The sequence below is a fragment of the Apus apus genome, chromosome 1, assembly GCF_020740795.1.
Source record: "Apus apus isolate bApuApu2 chromosome 1, bApuApu2.pri.cur, whole genome shotgun sequence".
Taxonomy (NCBI): domain Eukaryota; kingdom Metazoa; phylum Chordata; class Aves; order Apodiformes; family Apodidae; genus Apus; species Apus apus.
The window spans coordinates 80,455,509-80,473,191 of NC_067282.1; the positions used below are offsets into that span (position 1 = coordinate 80,455,509).

At 44.5% G+C, this 17,683-nt stretch overlaps 1 protein-coding gene and 1 non-coding gene across 5 annotated transcripts; both read right to left on the bottom strand.

Moving 5' to 3' along the window:
* Window positions 1-303: 303 nt before the first annotated feature.
* Window positions 304-17,318, bottom strand: RIOX2 (ribosomal oxygenase 2). 4 transcript variants are annotated; one of them, XM_051608931.1, is made up of 10 exons: window positions 17,198-17,318; window positions 12,859-13,288; window positions 11,341-11,460; window positions 9,990-10,118; window positions 7,976-8,079; window positions 4,609-4,711; window positions 3,801-3,966; window positions 3,202-3,290; window positions 1,839-1,946; window positions 304-555 (listed from the first exon to the last, which is right to left on the bottom strand). In XM_051608931.1, exons 2-10 carry the CDS (start codon window positions 13,282-13,284, stop codon window positions 394-396), a joined length of 1,407 nt encoding a protein of 468 aa, XP_051464891.1. In that variant the 5' UTR covers window positions 13,285-13,288; window positions 17,198-17,318; the 3' UTR covers window positions 304-393. The 4 variants fall into 4 exon arrangements, with proteins under 4 accessions (XP_051464891.1, XP_051464890.1, XP_051464888.1 ...); XM_051608930.1 differs by lacking the exon at window positions 17,198-17,318 and adding an exon at window positions 15,193-16,848; XM_051608928.1 differs by lacking the exon at window positions 17,198-17,318 and adding an exon at window positions 14,346-14,974.
* On the bottom strand, window positions 14,983-15,054 carry TRNAP-AGG (transfer RNA proline (anticodon AGG)). Its single transcript has one exon. It is a non-coding gene; the product is annotated as a tRNA-Pro (tRNA).
* Window positions 17,319-17,683: the final 365 nt, after the last annotated feature.

Genomic DNA, 17,683 nt, shown 5'->3' on the forward strand with positions numbered 1-17,683 from the left:
TGAATCTTACAAATGAAAAAAAATGGGTTAGTTTTTTGCCCAAGGTCCTGGAACCTGCTCCATGTGTACCTTTAGATGTCCTCCACACCAGGACATATGTACAGTGGAATACCACAGCACTGGTGTGCCCAGGAGGGATGTCATCCACCCAGAGAGAGGGAGATTTGGCTCACGGGACAATATACAGCTTACCTGTTTTTCCCAATCCCCGTTCTCCCAAAATGATGAGTAAGTTTTGGTACCAGAAAGTAGCAAAGTACATATATTGCAATGCTTTGTTAGATAGCAATACAAACCAAAGGCTGGATAGATAAAAAATTTAATAAGAGAAAGGCTTAGAGCTTCTTGATGGCCAGAAATACTACTTCCAGGAGCAGCTCATTCACAAAAGCATCAAATAACTTCAATTAGACATTCACTCCACAGTGACAAGGCAAGGTTTTCTTTCTCTTCATCTGAGGGAAGGTTAAGCTCTTTAACATTAATAGTGCTGCTACTCCAAATCTGCTTCAGTGCATCCAAGTATGACAAAGGAAACCGCAGTCCATGTGTCTGCTGGGGGGGGGAAAAAAAACAAACAAAACACTAAAAATCCTTTGGCAAAGTGCAGTGTCCCTTATGACACAATAGGGTGTGTACTGATCAGCAGGTATGTCCTCCTTTCCCACACCACTCTGGTTTTTCTGAGAGTGGTCTCCAAAAGATACAGTATCATCCTGCTGCTTTTCTTAACAGAAAAATAGCTGACCTCTCTTAAGTGGTCTAGCACATCCTATGACATAGGGAAGGCTTAAGGTGTGTGGCTGCCTCATGTGATGTCCACACTGAAAAATGAAGTAACTTTAGATTTACACTCCTGCCTAACCCTGCCCATTATGGGTTTTTTTTTAGAAGGTCATACAAATTTATTTTTACCTGGCACATGCAGTCTTTGGGCAGAGTTTGACAAGAACCACCAAGGATCTCCACTACTATGGCTGGAGACTTTACAGGAAGGTGTGTTCTGGGATTTGCACATATTGTACAGGTATCAGCATACAGCCTCAGCTACCCATATTCTGCTGTAGTGCACCAATGAGATTTACCTTAGAAGGTACGTAACTGCCAGGCAAAAAGCCTTGCTGTAATTACTGAGACAGAAGCAGGCTGTGTTCTGCTTTGCCTCTACAATGTAGCTGTGCAGGCCTGTATTCAACTGCTGTATGCGACAGACCTGAGAGAGCATCTTATGAGCACAAAGTTACTGTGAATGCTCAGAGCCACTCTTCAAGAGTATTTATGACTTGAGCAAAAGCAGGTTGTATGTACCCTGAGTAAGAATGGAGAAGAACCATCTGCAGCCTCATTAACACTATAAAAAGTTCCCTCCTTACACTTAAGTAAAAGAGCTCTTTATTCCCAATGCTGACCCACCCCACCCTAAATGAATGCCTTGATCTTGTAGTAGGTTCCAGTGGATACAGAATCTAACAGGTTCAAAGAGGCATAAATGTGGCTATGAGGTGCAGTGCTGGCCGTGTGCCAGCATATCCAGCAGCCTTAGGGTGGGATGTGCTAAAAGACACATCTAGCCACTCCAGTACTTTGCTAGGACATCAGATGTGCAAGAAACCTTGTTAACATCTCAAACAATTAATTAAGCATGAGGTTACATTACTTAGTTCTACTACTAACTGCCTCTGTGTTGCAGCCTCAGCTCATCTGCATGCTTAGGGCAAGGCAGAAATGGTGCTGAGAAGCAACACCACAACCCTGCTACCATCTCAAACTTAACGCAGCAAAACCCAACATGGCAATGTAGCTTTTTGTTGTGTGTTTGTGTGTAAATGGGAGCAAACCTGTGATGTGCCTTCCTCACTACCAGTATCATCTGTCCCCATCATGTGAGATTCTCTCCTGTTCTTTAAAGAATGATACACATAAACCATCTCTCTGCGAATTTCATCCTAAAAGACAACAAGAAAACAGTTGTTACATGTGATCCACACCCTCAAATTCATCTCAGCAAAGTAGCTATGTTAGCTCCCTAATTCTGGAGTCTACTGTCACATCCACGAAATCAAGTCACCTTCCTAACTGAATGATCCAACCACCCTCTACTACAGAAATAAGGGAGTCTCCAAAACGTCTTTGAAAGTTTATTCAACCTATAATCTTCTGCCTTAACACTGCCTCTACTAGACTCAGGAGACTGATGCTGCACAGAAAATGTGCCATTTAAGATGCACCTCCCACAAGGCCTTAATGAAAGAGTGTGCATCAATAAATTCTACCCTGATACCGATTGATCTGGCTCTTAAAAAAAAATCATGGGCCTGTTATCACTCCTTGATGAAAGTTGTGCAAACCAATTCAGAGCTCTGTGGTTAGATCTCACACCAGATTTGTGGATGTGGGTCTTTCCTGCATGTCTGCTGTCAATCAGGGTTTATCTGTATGACATCAGAAGGCAAGATAGCAAAAAAATTGCAAAAAAGTTTCCAAAACCTCACAGCAATGGACACAAACAAAGCAGGAGAAAAGTAAAAAAAATTATGGTACATTTTTCTTGCAGGGAAACATTTTACTCATGCAAAATAAAAACTGCACAAGGTAGTCTGATCCTCCTCCTCCCCTTTTTTAATTAAGGCAACAAAGCACTTCTACAATTTCACACTAATAAACCTTCATAGGTAATAAGTAGTCTGAAGACAGTGTAATCCAAGATGCCAGCACCTATTTTGTGGACCAGCTGAGTAGTGCCACTGGCACCCAATTAGGTACAAAGATAAGGTGAAGGCTAAATGCAACCACACTGAGCAGCAGCTGCAACCAAGGGAAGGTTTTCTTGAGGGAACCTATTTTTGTAACTTATTCATGCACTTAAATACCAGGAATAAGTAAAAATCCAGTATCGAGAGCTATAGAGGCCATTTAGCATCTGTAATCATCATCTATCCCATCTAACCTCAGGTAAGAGCCATGCACCTACCATGCAGAATCACAGAATAAATACAGTTCTGTAGCTCTTCACTGGAAGGCAAGAGCGTGCCATATTACTGCTTGACAACAATGCCATGATCTCCTATCAAACCCTAACGGAACAGAGGATCCAACAAAGTAAAACTGCATGACCCTTTTAGGCCAGTACAACAGAGCAACAACTGGCATACCCTTGCACTCCCATCCCAAGCACATGGAGAGTGGCTTCATTATACTTACAGAATTCTCTTGATCTGGTTCCACTGTGACGACAGCATAATCTCTAAACTGCAGTCTGATTTTGCTATCTATTTTTGGCAATTTCCCACCTAAGAAAAAGAAATTCTCCATTAGAAAGGAAGGAAACGAGACAAACAGTGGAAACAGAGCCCTCTGTGCACTACCCACTCTATTATGGCTCAATTTTTTGTTAACCTCTGTTTCAACACCCACATGTTCTCAAACCTGGGGAGAGGAAGTAGACGGAGACTTTATTATTCTTTCATCTTTATGTCTACAAGTAGCTGTAATAGCAAGCTAGAGCAGAAGGACAAATTATGCCAGTTAAGCATTCTCAGCACATAGTAGGTTATTAAAGCTGCCAATTTCAGTCTAGGATAACCTTTATTTCACTCTGAGAGAGATATGTCATCTCTTCCACTAGACACAAGGAATTAACCGAGGTGTGCAGATGCACATGTAGAGCCTAGCACAAGATGAAGCTGGTAGTGGACTATAATCTTTGCCTACCATAAAATACCAAAACCATAAAAGCCAGAGTTAGTAACAGCTCTACCATCACATCAGCCAAGGGAATGGGTGGTAACTTCAAAATTTACCTGGAGTCAAAGGATCAGAGTCACATCCCAAGAAAGGTGGCAACCGATTCATAATGAAATCCTTCTTCATGTCAGATGATCTTAGTTCTCTGGTGTTTTCCAGACGGTCTGCAAGCCTCCTCAAAAGGCTACTCAGTTTTTTTGTTGATTCAGCTATATCCACCTGCTAAATATTGACAGAGTTGCTCACACATGGATTCAAACTAAATGGACTAGCCTAATGGAAAGAGGTGCAGTAATGCAGTGAAAATCTGGACACACCTCTTTTCTTTGCCAAGGGTAACAATGTTTACTTCCAAAACAACAAGCTTTGATTCTTTTACACATTCCCCAGGAGCTTTTCAAGCACCACAGCTGATGCTCCCTCTGGTGCTACCTACAATGCTAAAGGACTTGCAAGTGTAGTTGAGAGACTTGTATCTTCTGCACACTGATGAGCTGATCAGCAACACAACTGGACTACCATAAAGAGTTCACAAAACAATTTACAGTGTTGCTAACTTTAAAAGATTCAAAAGCTTGGCCTGACACAAACTTCTGTCTGACAGCTCCAAAGCAAATACCATTGCTTCTAGAAGGGAAACACCACAGTGTCCTTGTATGGCTTATGAAAGAAGGGCAGTGCAATGAACCGTGCAATGTTTCAGATGGAGCAAACCTCGGAAGAGTCATCCTGAAGTCTTCAAAACAGTTGTGCTGCGAGACAAGATAGAGCCATTGCACTGAGCTTTCAGAGCAGATGAACATGCTTGCCACAGTGCTGAAAGTTTCAGCTGGATGCACTATTCCCTTAGTTGAACCTACTTACCATCAGCAGTTGCCTTGGTACGCTAGTCCGCAGCGCCACATCTTCTTTTGCTGTATCAAACACTAGGCCGGGAATTGCATCCAGTAAGAAATCTCCCCAGGAGCTGAAGGACAGGAAATAAAAAAAATAAATTACTAAAATAGTTGCACTGAAATAAAACAGACTTCTTAACTGATGTCAAGGGCTGGAAATGTAGTGCTCCAATTCCAAATTTGCTTTCTTCCATCACCCCTGTGTAGTCTCATGCAACAGCTCACTCAGCAGTATGTGAGTCCTCACTAGTTTCAGTCAGTGGTACTTGTACAGAGAGAAGGAACTGGTTTGAGAAGGGTCCAGTCTGTTCTGATTCAGTAGTGCTTCAGTAGTGGATTCAGCTTAAAGCTGACCTCAGTGAAGGAAGAAATTCCTAACAGGGCTGCTATTATCCAACCACACACACATACAGCTTCATCACACACAATGAAGTGTGTGGAGTTGTGTCAGTTAACATGCTTTTGAAACACTTATATTGAAGGAGAAAATGTACCCAGGGTTCTCAAATCCAACATGGCCATCAGTTTTTAGCTTTGCTACAAACTTACTACGACCTCAGGAACAAGACCCCTATATATCTCTACAGGGATTTTAACGATACCAAACAAGCACCTTGTAGATGTCTTGATTGTGTGACATCCCCATTCTTACTTAGCCTACATACTGAAGAAAAAAAGGCTTTTGTTCTCTCTGCTTCTGTTTCCCAACTGTAAGAATAACGTAGAGAAGGGGAGGAAGGACTACTCTCTGCACCTTCTTGCCTAGTTTAGAGTCAATCTCATTGGGAACAGGCATGCCTCTCACACAAAATGCCGTTCTGTCCACGTGTGGCCCCATCCTCAGAGGCTGATTTAATGGGCAAACAAGCAGGGCAAATGCCCAGCATCCAAGGCTGCCAGAAGACTCTCATCCAGCTAGGGCAGGCAGCAGAGTAGGGACCTGTCCTCCAATGTACACTTCATCCTCTGCTCTTGCTCTCCCTCAGCACCCCCTGTTTTCAGCATTGATCTCTAGATACTGCTATAGTATTTATTAAAAAAAAAAAAAAAGAAAAAAAAAGCATGACTTGTTACAGTCTCATTTACATTCATTTACATTCCTTTTTATCATCTCCACTCAAGTGCTCCACTATCTGCTACACTGGGAAGGAAGGACTTTGGCCCGTAATAGAATTAGACATCTTAAACTTCTTAGTGCTTCCCTTTTCTTGCCCCAAATCTCCATCTGCCAGCAACTATCTTCAGCTACTCATTGCTTTCCCAAACTGTCATGCTCAAAATGAACTCACACACACACTTCTCTGCCTATTGGAATCTAGCTCAGAGGAACCATCCAGCACACAGTGGAGTCCCTTTTGTCTTGGTGCCTAAAAATCCCTGAAAGTGTCCCTTCCACCAGCACTTCCTCCCCTCCCAGTTCCTTCTGCATGTGCCACTTCCTAGACCTTTCAATTTTCCGCACCACACTTTAGTCTACAAGCCAAATTACATTACCAGCCTGCATCGGGTTTGTTCCTGATCGTACCTATGTTTGCTGAAAGCAGGTGTGGAGGCAGGCTCTTACACTTCCTTTCCAATAACCTTAATGGATGATTATTCCACTTTCTACCATTAGAAGAACAGCAGTCTTCAAGCTTTTCCTTTTTTCTCTCCTAATTCTGTCACAAGAACCCAGGGAACACACTCCCAAGCAACACCATTTCTCAAGTAACTCACTGGACTGGCATTTGGCTTAGGCTGTTCGGGAGAAACTGCATTGATTCCACACAAGCCTGTCAGTCTCCAGCAACCTTGTTGCAAGGAACCAAATTCTTGTTTCCTCAGTAGGACTTGACAAATAACTCTGTATGGATCAAGCTGGACAGACCCTGTTCTGTGCATTCAGAATTCCTGCACACTGGTCTGTAAACCTTCACTCCAGAGACTTGCTTCTATCAACAAGCCAAGCACCCACTTATTGGTAGTGTCCTTCTTCTGTCTGTTCAGTTCACTTAACAAGGGGCAAGAGAAGTGCCAGGACAACCCCAGGAAGTGGTGGGACAAAAAGGCAGGGAAAGGGAGAAGGAGCAGAATGTTTCTGTGGAGGCCACTCACTGCTGATCATTCTGAATGTGCCATCTAAGTTGCCAAAGCTGCTCAGCACTAATATTGCCTCCTGCATATGAAGCTAAACGCTCTTTGCAACAGCAGTCTCTGCTTCCAGAAAATGGCCTTCTTTTTTTTTTTTTTTTTTTTTTCCTTTTGAATAAAATGATGGAACACGTGTAAACTAAAATAAGCTGAACCCAACTTTTATGAAGACTCACACTTTTGAGCAGCTTCATCTTCATCCTCTCTCCAACTTGGGAGGACTGGCCACATAAAGCATTACCAACAGTGTTGGCATCTTGGGCTTCGAGAATGGTACAGGTGGTAGGTAGAGATCCATCTTATAAACATCTAGAATATGCTCAAACTTGTTCTGCCCCATTTTATGGCTAACACAAATCCTTCCCAATTCCTAATTCAGGCCAGTGACTCCAAACCCCGCATCTGAGAGGCTGATCAGGTGGCTGCAGCATTTCCCTGTGTGATGACAATGCTTCAGTGGGCACAAGGATCAGATGTGAGTTGAAGGAAATCTGACTTCCTTGCACAGGGTAGGAGATGAAAGAGACAGATAAGTAGGAAATATTTGTGAAGGAAGAATTTGCCACAAATCTGTCAGAACAGGTGTGGGCGACTATCAAATGAAGGAGAAAACACAATGAAAGGAGTAATATGTGACTCTTTATCGGGGTTATGAAATGAACAGCAACTTCAGGCACTGGTGAGAGATCTTTTAAACACAACAGTGAGTCTGCAGTTTTAACATTACCTTCCACATTGAAGTCTACAGCTGGCAAATAATAAAATAACCAATTAAAAAGCAATCAAGCTTGCTGCATGAAAACCTGGTAAACAGGCTGCTTCAAACAACAACGGTCTTGCTGCCTTCCTTCCTCCAAACCTCAAAACTTCAATTACTGCTACCTGAACGCTAGCTTAGATTCTGCTAACCAGCAGGGCACATACATAATAGTGGGGTACCTACCTACGTTCCACGTCACCACATCTCTGGGGAAAAGATGACATGCCCTATTCCTCTGTTACTCACAGAAAAACAAACCACACAAGGGCTAAATAGAAGGAGCACAGAAAATAGGTTAAGAAGAGCTCATTACAAGGTGTTTATTTAAGAAACAAGACATCACTTCTTTGAAATACCAGGTTCAGGCCTGTACTAGTCACATACATCATCTGGCAGATGAAAGCTATTTTCAGAGAAGCCATATTTAAAAAATAAGAGTAATTACTTGTTTTGGTAGGTACTGATGGTCACGTGTGTAGAATAGGAGATCCCAAGAGGAGTGTCAGCTTGGTGAATAGTTCCTCTTGGGAAGTACAGTAAGTCACCCGGCTGCAAGAACATGAAAGAAAATTGATATATTTAGGGCACCTGGTCCAACCTCACTGTAGTCAAAAATAGAGGAAATACTCTCTGAGCGGACAGACTGACAATATATTATCTTTTAAATTCACAAAACAGAGATTCTCCACTGTACACTTTAATAACATAAAATAAAGCACCCTAAGCCAGAAGTCAGATACCCTAAACTTTCCAACTTACTGTCAGTATTTACTATACATCTGTCTGAAAAGATGAGGCAGCTTATTACAGAACATGTACACTCCAACTCAGACGCATAAAGGGAACAAAGCAGCAGCTAAGATGAACCTGCTGACAATAGACTGGGCTAGCAGGGGAGCACAGTGCAATGTGAATTTGGTCAGATCATGTCAAAAGAAATGGCCAGTATTCCACAAGAAAAGCCAAATATTCTACAGAGATGGTAAACTGTTACAATACTGTTTGAAATTTTCAATTAAAACACTTTAAAAACAAGTACAACCTTCCTCCTACCTATCTTTTTTCACACCTATCTAAATTAAATCTCTACATTGGTAAGAATTTACATTAGGAAAGATAAGAGAGAAGTGAAAAGCACACAAAATTCCCTCCAAGAAGGAAAGATCAGTTTACTTACGGCTTCTCCTATAAACATCTATATAGTTGGATAGCACAGTCAAAGAGAAAATTCATAAAGCAACAATGATGAAATTTGATACCATTTTAATTTTAATTCCTTAAATTTGGTCACATGACCTATTTCTAAAAGCCTATTCACTGTCTAGCACAGATATATTTCAAGTGAATAGTACTTGATTTTTCACTAAATCAAAAGGTTTCCTCAAATTATGAGGCTTGACAAGATCAAGTCTCTTCATTCATTTATAACAAGCTGCAAAGCATCCTAGAGCAGCACCGTACAAATTACTTGTTCTGAAGCAAGCCTCTCTCTGACATGAATAAACTGCCTTACCAGTGCAGGGACTATACTAACCAACTAAGAGTATTTTGAATTCTCTTAATTTGCTGTGTTTCACAAACTGCCAATATAGTTTTTAGCTGGTTTATTTATTCCAAACTGCCTAAACATCTAAAGGATGGCAAACAGAAATGCAAAAAAAGGAGACAGGAAATATCCTAGAAACATGTCTAGGGAGGAAGTAAGAGTCAACTGACAGCATCCCTGTCAGAGACAGCTCCAAACAGATACCAAAATCTGACAGTCCACCCAGAAGAAATGGGTCATGGGAAATGACAAACATCAAACAGAAGGAAAAAAAAAATATATTAAACACTTAGATCACATTTAAGCCCTTTTCAGAGGCCAGTATTTTCACTCCACTCATGTCCAAAATATTCCAGAAATTAAACGGGGAACAGTAATTGACTAGACAACTGAATATTACCATCTGTCAAATTACACAGCTAGTGATGTTGGTACCATATCCAATGTCTGATACTATCTGTACACTACCTATACTCAAAGGTAGGTAGAAGAGCACTGGGAAGAGCAGAGACCTTGCAGAAAAAGGCCCTAGGACAGGCCGCAAGTCAGAAGAACTAAAGATGCTTCCAACACAGAGCAGCCCTGCCTGCTGGATAAATAACACACTTTGAAAACACAAGCTTGTAAAACAGGACAGGACAAGTACCACATGCCCTGCTGTCAAAGGGACAGCATTTGTTAATCTTCATGAAATGCCTTTTTTTATTCCAAATAACCAAAACCACCCAAAGATTTGATTTTCATGTTTGGAAGAAGAAGAAAAAAAATAATACAGTGCCAACCCTCCCCTCAATTTCACAACCATGATCATTCAGAAAGAAGAACACTGTCTTCAAGAAGAGGACCATTTTAAACATGACTACTTTTCTGGCAGCCATAGCCCAGATAAGGTAAAACAGTTCAATTATAATACCTTTAATATGAATTCATGTGTGGGATTTCCAATCTTATCTTCGGATTCAACATTATATTCCCGAGCTAAATGCACTGTTGGTTTATAGAGTCGCCAGTGTTTCTCACCTTCTAGTTGAAGGATAAACACCTGAAAAAGACCATAAATCCAAAGGCATAAGGAGGTCTTGCTGCCCCTCACACATCCAACTGATCAGAAATTTTAAATCATCTTCTTGCTTGGAAAGTCTGTGGAACCATGCCAGAAATCAAGGATAGAAAGCTAACAGAAGCAAGGTAGGTTGCTTTTCTGCCAACAAGAAACAGGTTTCACCTTTCCTGCTCTCAAGTACTCCCCAGCATGGCAAACAGCATTCCTCTCACATTATTTTTTAGATGTCTACAATGCCAACATTTACATTTCAACTGTTTTTTTAGACTCTCCTTAGAGACGACAGAGAGAAGAGTTAATAAGTGTGACCTGTTTTCTCCTAAGGCAGGCATTTGGAAACCCGTTTCTCTCAGCCACTCAAACAGGTGCTAGACAACTAACTTGAAAGTAATCTCTGCCACACAGATAGTCAAAATATCAGGTGAGGGAAGCCTTATCCCTATTCAGATAAGGAGAGCATCAGAAACATCTAGGCAATGCTGTGAGCTGGGACATGATGACTTACACCAGAACATGCAGGTTGTGGGGCTGCTGAACAACAAGCATAAAGAAAATGAAACTCCAGGTATATTTAATGGAAATAAAAAAATTAAAAGGAAACAACATATGTAAGGGGTTTTTTTTGTTTGGTTTAAGTGGAATATACCAAATTTTTTTTGTAATGCAGTGTCTATTTGAATGTTTCTTTTAGAAGCTAATGTAAAATGCATTTGGACCACAGGACCTTCATCATACCAGCAACTCCTTAAAACAGTAGGACTAGCAAACAGGAACCAGCACAACTGGTCTGCTTTGGCTGTCCAGCTGGAGGAGCGAGTACTTAGAGTAAAGGAAAAAGGACTTCCAGGTTCTTGGGGTTCAGAATGAAGCGAAAATTTAAAAAAAAAAAATGGTGCTAGAAAGCTTCTGCAGCTGGAAAAACAAATTCTCTTTTCATCTAATGAAAATACCAGATTTCGAAAGCACAGTTTACATTATATTACCATTAGAAATAACTATTAGTACCTTTTCAGTAAAATGATATGGGAAAAATCACTACAAAGAACACTTGCAATGGATTACTGTAAGTTTTCAGTAGTAGAAACATTGTTCTCTAAGTTATTTTATGAGAGAGGTGGGAGAGGAAAGTGCACATACAGGCATCCACTGCCACTAGCAAAGTCTCACGCACAGATTCACAGATAAAGTTGTGCTGTCCTACCTCAACATCATCGTAGTGAGGGGGAAGGCCTTGTGACCCCTGGGGAGTAATGTAAACATTCGACCCAACCAGAGACCCAAAGTAGCACTCCAGCTTCTCCTGAATCTTCCATAGCTCCTCCTTTAAAAAGAAATTATGTTGTTACTACTGAAGAGCTCAGAAAAGCCAGGCTGCCACCCAGCCCACACCCTCCCCATTGCTTGGGATATTCTGCTAGTGAAGCATTGCATCTCTCACAGGGAGACAGAGGCTGGGAAGGCAGATGCTCTCTGTGAGTGTTCCTGCTGAAAGCAAGCACTGCAGATGCAAAGGAGATCTGCTGTGAAGGTCACCAGTAAGCCAAGAAGCCTGGTGCCCCGACATAGCACTGACATTTGATCTCTTCTCTGTGCCATTTTTAGGTTGCCAAAACAGACAAACAGGACTAAGCAGAGGAAAATAAACCACCCATCATCCCACTAACAGCAAAACATCTTAAGACAATAAACATATGCAGGACTTGCATTATACAGGCTAGCATCAAAGAGAGCATACAAAGTTAGAGATCTTTTTCCAGCGACTCCTAATTGTTTGGGCATATTCAAGAACAAACATATTCATCCACATCTAACATGTGACACATTATGCACTCTAGGGATGGCTGTTATATCAGATGCCAATTACCAGAGCCCCACAAGTGCAACTTCAACCAGAATTTATGTAGATCCAGCTCAAGCTCTAGATTTCACCCTCAGCCACACAACATTTCAACTCAGCCTGCAGATGCCCCAGCCCACTGGTCACTACAGCTACACTCCAACTGAGACCAGCCAGCAACACTATACCTGTGACTCAACTGTGTATTTGGCTTCTTATGGACCATTTCATAATTGTGGTGACACCATGGAACAAAAAAAAGGACTACCCTAAACCCAATTGCCTTTAAGCATCTGAGTCCTCTACACAACAGCGTGGACACTATTACCTTATTCTCAATACATGATGATTGCAAAATCAAAGCGAACAAAAAGAGAAGGACACTCAGCTAAAATATAGTACACCACTTCTGGGGTGAAATTCAAGCCAATCCATTGACAAGAAAGCTAGAGTGTCCTGGAAATATTTTACATGATTTCTCACTTCACCCTCCACTAAAGGAAGCAGTACAAAAGCCCCACAAGGAAACAGTGGGGCAGAAGGGATCATTAAGCAGACACAGATACATAACCTTCAATTTTGCACATTTAGGTTTTCCTAAACTTTTATGCGACAAAGCAAATTTTTAAAAGGAATGCCTAATATTATAGCATGAATTAGATTTTCTTCTGACTGCAGAACACTGAAACATGATGGGAAGTGCAAAAGTATAAACCATGTTTTACTTAATACCATTCATGTGTAAATTTCAGCAGGTCATTGATGTCAGCTGCTACCTCTGGATTTACTAGGGACAGAGATGAAGCTATGTCTAGTATGACTCAAGAAAAGTACGCCACATTATAAAACATGCATTAATTACATTCAATAAAATAATCCAACCTTAAATCTCTGAGGCTGATGAAACTGTATTGTTGCCTTTTTCTGGTCAAAATCCTTCTTCAGCTGCATGTAATTCACTTTGCCTTCTTTATTTAAAACTTTCTTTTTGCCATTCACACATCTGCAGATATTTATATCTCGACCATAGTATAGACCCTGGCTGCACAGTTCCTTCAAATCTGACAACTGGAAGAGGGACTGGTAGTAAGAAGCCAGGAGGGGATCATTTCTCCGAACAAGCAGTGGCTTTTGCTCCCAGTACTCCCTGAAAAACTTATCTTGATCGATGGGAGAGATTAAACTTCCAAAGAGGCTGTCTGGGCTCTCAAAACTCATGACTGACGGAGAACAAGCTGCTTCCACCTTTGCTCGTTTACACTGCACCTCTTTTCCTGTTTCAGCATGCTTCCCTCCTTTCTTAGGCATGTTCCTGTGTTCAAGAAGAGAGAAAACCAAAACAGTCAGCCAGTAACACAATCTCAAAAGCTCACAGGCCCAGAGCAGCTTCTTTTGACTTATCTGGTGGGATATCAGAGTATGCTGGGAACAGCTCTGCTTTCAGATGCTTACTATTTGCTCCAAGCAGAAGAAAAAGGAAAGCCCACAGCAGGCTTCTAATACTCTCTCAAACCTCAGCAAACTCCAAAGAGCTCTACTGGGAGCCATTGCTCACATAAGCTCAAATCCCTCAGCCGAGTTGATACTAAAAAATGTGTTTAAAACCAGTGGTCAGACAACAGATCGTCACAAATGCAGGAATCCACCCACACAGAGAACCTGTGGCAGACTTGTCCTCTGTAGCACGACCTGCAAATTATTAAAAAAATTAAATCAACCTTAAGAGACTTCATGGCAACATGCAAAGGGGACAGAGAGAACGGTCAGGATCAGAAATTTGTATCCTTTAACAGTTCCTTGAAACATTTGGAAAAAATACCACAATTAAGACTTCCCAGTGACCTTCCAGCCAGAGCATGATGGGAGGAGGATGTACAGCATTTCAAGTGCAGAATCCAACCAGTTAAATGCAGGAAGTGGGGTGTGTTAAGGAAAGCTTTCCTTTCAAGCTGGCTTATACATCATACACCCAGTGTCTACACAGCTGTACAGTTACCAGACTAAAGCTTTAGCAGGGCCTACAGAGGAGGCAGCTGCTGCAGTGAAGGGATGCTGACATCAGTTCAACAGCACAAAGCAAGGGCTACACCAGAATACAGTGAACAGAAAACAGAGGGAAACGGTTTAAGAAAGAGTGAGGTCAAGCAAAACTGTAGATCGCTGTGAGGAAAGAAGGAATATGTAACCAGGTTCAGCGGACAAGGATGACTCAATTAGCAATGAGGGTGACAGCAGCTTCCAAAGAAACAGAAAAACCCAGAGCAGACTCCTCCCCGCAGGCAGAGGAGGTTTTAGGAACATGAAGTGAGGGCACCTGCTTGAGGTTCCAGGCCTTAGGAACAATTTTATGCTAAATTATGAGGCAGTACCAGGCATCCAGTGCTGCTTGCCACACAGTGGCAATGGCCCACATCTCAGCCTCCGTCAGGTGCTCCATACTGTATCCTGAATGGCCAGGTTTAGCAAAACTAAGTTTACAGAAAAGAGGGAAAATTGTTAGGCCTTTTTGTTGACGTCATGCAATTACACCAAGAATTAAAATTGTAAGAGTCTGCTTTCATTTCTGCAAAGCTGTCAAACTTTGTGGTTTACGTGAAATAAAAAGAATTCCTTCATCCAAGCACAGACATTTAAAGTTGGTTTCTCCAGGCTGAACAAACCCAGTTTTCTCAGCCTTTCCTCAAATGCCAGGTCCTCCAGTCCTCCGATCATCCCTGTGGCCCTTCTCTGGACCCCCCTCCAGCCTGTCTGCATCCTTTTTGCAGAGCAGGAACCAAAACTGAACATAATATTCCTGGTGTGGTCTGTGCTGCCTGCACTCCTGGCTTATGTTTTCCCAGGGGCAAGACCTTACACCTGTCCACAATGAACTTCATAAGGTTCTTGTCAGCCCACTCTTCCAGCCTGTCCAGGTCTTCCAGCAGGGTGGCTCTCCCTTCTGGAGTGTCTACTTCCCCACTCAACTTGGTATCATCTGCAAACTTAAATCAGGGTGCAAAAAAATCTGGGCTCGTCCGGGATTTGAACCCGGGACCTCTCGCACCCTAAGCGAGAATCATACCCCTAGACCAACGAGCCGCTGTGGTAACTTGCATTTCATGGTGTAAAAATAAAAAGCTAATTTACAAACGGTTTAGCTGCCAAATCCTTCTGAAAGTTAAGGAAAAAATCACGTAACAGTAGGTGTAACACAACAGTATGTGCAGACATACTTGCCTTTAAGTTTGCGCCAGCATTCCATCCCCCAGAATAGCACAGAGCAGCAGGCAGCAGTAAAAGCCTGCCTGAGAAGCTGAGTCAAGTATCCTGACAAAGAGCCAGCATCAAGCCCTCTAGCACTGCAGCCTGCCTGCTAGGTCTCAGCTTGCCAACTCAAACCGACTCCATGCATGTCCAAGCAAGTTCGTGAAGCCAACACATGAGGAGTTTGAGCATAGTGATGCTTCCGTTTTTAACTAAAAATGACAGCTGTACTACAAAAAGTAAATGCTTTCATTTATTAAGATGCTTTTACCTACACAGATCACTTATCATTAAACTACCGTTCTGGTATTTGCAGGCAGTACTAAGCTCTGCAGCAGGATGCAGGACATCCTCACTGCTCCACCAACTCCTGGGCAGAGCATTTCATCAGGAGTTCCTGTAACAGCCTGTACTGCAGCAGTAACCTACAGTTACCTTAGGCATGCAGGAGGGAATCCTTATATCCTTATCACCACCTTCCTGAGAGGATGGATATTCCTGGCTGCAGGAAGCTACACCTCTCCACTAGGCAACATTAGGCAAAGGAATGATTAAAAAAGACTGCAGATTAGTCCCCAGTTGGTAGCAACATCTGAAATGCTGCAGGCATTGAGATCTACAACTAACATTACCAAATGCCAGCCACACAAACGCAACCAAGCCTGAACTGCAAGTTTTGAACCGCAGACCTAAATCCATTGTATCAACCTCTCAGCCCACTCACACTGCATTTAACAAAGTTAAATTCACATATGTACTATTCACAGAATGCATCTTCATTTACACAACATGCTGTTCTGCAGTGTTTAATTACTTATTACAAATGCAGAACCACACAATTGTTTGGATTGCCCCTTCAAAGATCACCTACTACAAAGCACCTGCCATGGGCAGGGATTCCTCCCACTAGACCAGGTTGCTCAAAGACCAAATCAACCTGTCCCTGAACACTTCCACTGATGGGACATCAACAACTGCTGCCCATCCAGGGCAACACCTTCCAGTGTCTCATCACTGTCATCAGAAAAAAATTCTTCCTTATATCTAATCTAAACCTACCCTCTTTCAGTTTAAAACCATTGTCCCTTGTCCTGTCACTACAGGACCTGGTAAAAAGTCCTTCTCTGTCTTTCTTATAAACCCCCTTTAAGTGCTGGAAGGCCGCTATAAGGTCTCCCTGGAGCTTTCTCTTCTCCAGGCTGAACAGCCCCAACTCTCTCAGCCTGTCCTCATAGCAGAGCTGCTCCAGCCCTCTGATCATCTTGGCGGCCCTTCTCCGGACTTGCTCCAACAGCTCCGTGTCCTTGTGCTGGGGACTCCAAAACCGGACACAGCATTCCAGGGGGGTCTCACGAGAGCAGAGGGGCAGCACCACCTCCCTCGACCTGCTGGCCCCACTGCTTTGGATGCAGCCCGGGGCACGGCTGGTTTTCTGGGCTGCAAGTACGTATTGCTGCCTCACGTCCAGCTTTCCATTCACCGATCCTACCGAGCCCTCTAGCAGGGCTAGAGAAAAAAAAAAACAAAAACACAAAAACCACCACTGCCGCAGGAAGGAAGGAGCTGTCCCGGCTCCGCGCAGGCACAGCTGCCCCGCCTCGGGATGCTGGGCTCGCCCCGCCGCAAGCAGCGCGGAGGCAGGACGGGCACGGCCCCGCCACGCCGGGCGGCTCGGCAGCTTCCCCCGGCAGGGAGAGACGCGGGAGAGCGGTGCTCCTGCCCCCGCAGCCCGCCCCACAGGCGGGGCCGGCCGGGGAGCGGTGCCTGAGGAGCCGCCGGCAGCGGGGGCCAGCCGCGACGCGCCCCGCGCCCTCGGGCTCCCGGGGATGGGCTGCCAGAGACCCGGCCGTGGGGCGCCGTGGGGGGCGCCATGGGGGGCGCCATGGGGGGCGCCGGGCCCGCTCCTGCCGCCGCCGCCATCGCCCCCTCCCCCCCCCGCCCTCCTTCCCGGGGGTCGCCGGGCTCCGCGCGCACTCACCGGGGCGGGGGGCGGGGCGGCCAAGGGGAAATGGCGGCGGGGCCGGGCGGGGCGGGGCGCGGGGTGGAAGCGGGAGGCTGCGGCGGCGGCGCGGGGCGCCACGGGAAGCGGCGCTTCCGGGCGCCGCCCCGAGCACCTGGCCGGGCGGCGGGGGCTCCGGGGCTGCTGCCGGGGGGGGGGAGGGAGGCGGGGCGGGGCGGGCCCGAGGCGCCGGGGAGCGGGAGCAGCGCGGGGGCGCCAGGAGGAGTCCCCGGGGGAAGGAGGACGCGTGGTGCCCGCGGCCGCAGCGCCGTCCTTCTCCCGGGCCGTGCGGGCCTGGGGTGCGGGAGCGGGTTGCGCCGGTGCGGGTGGGTGCGCAGCGCTGCGGCACGGCGTCCGGGGCGGGAGGGGGGGAGGGAGGCATCTCCGGAGGCATCCCCGGAGGTGTCGGGCAGGAGCAGCCTCCGCTGGTCTCCGCCAGCAGCGGTGCCCCGTGTTTCGCGCCCT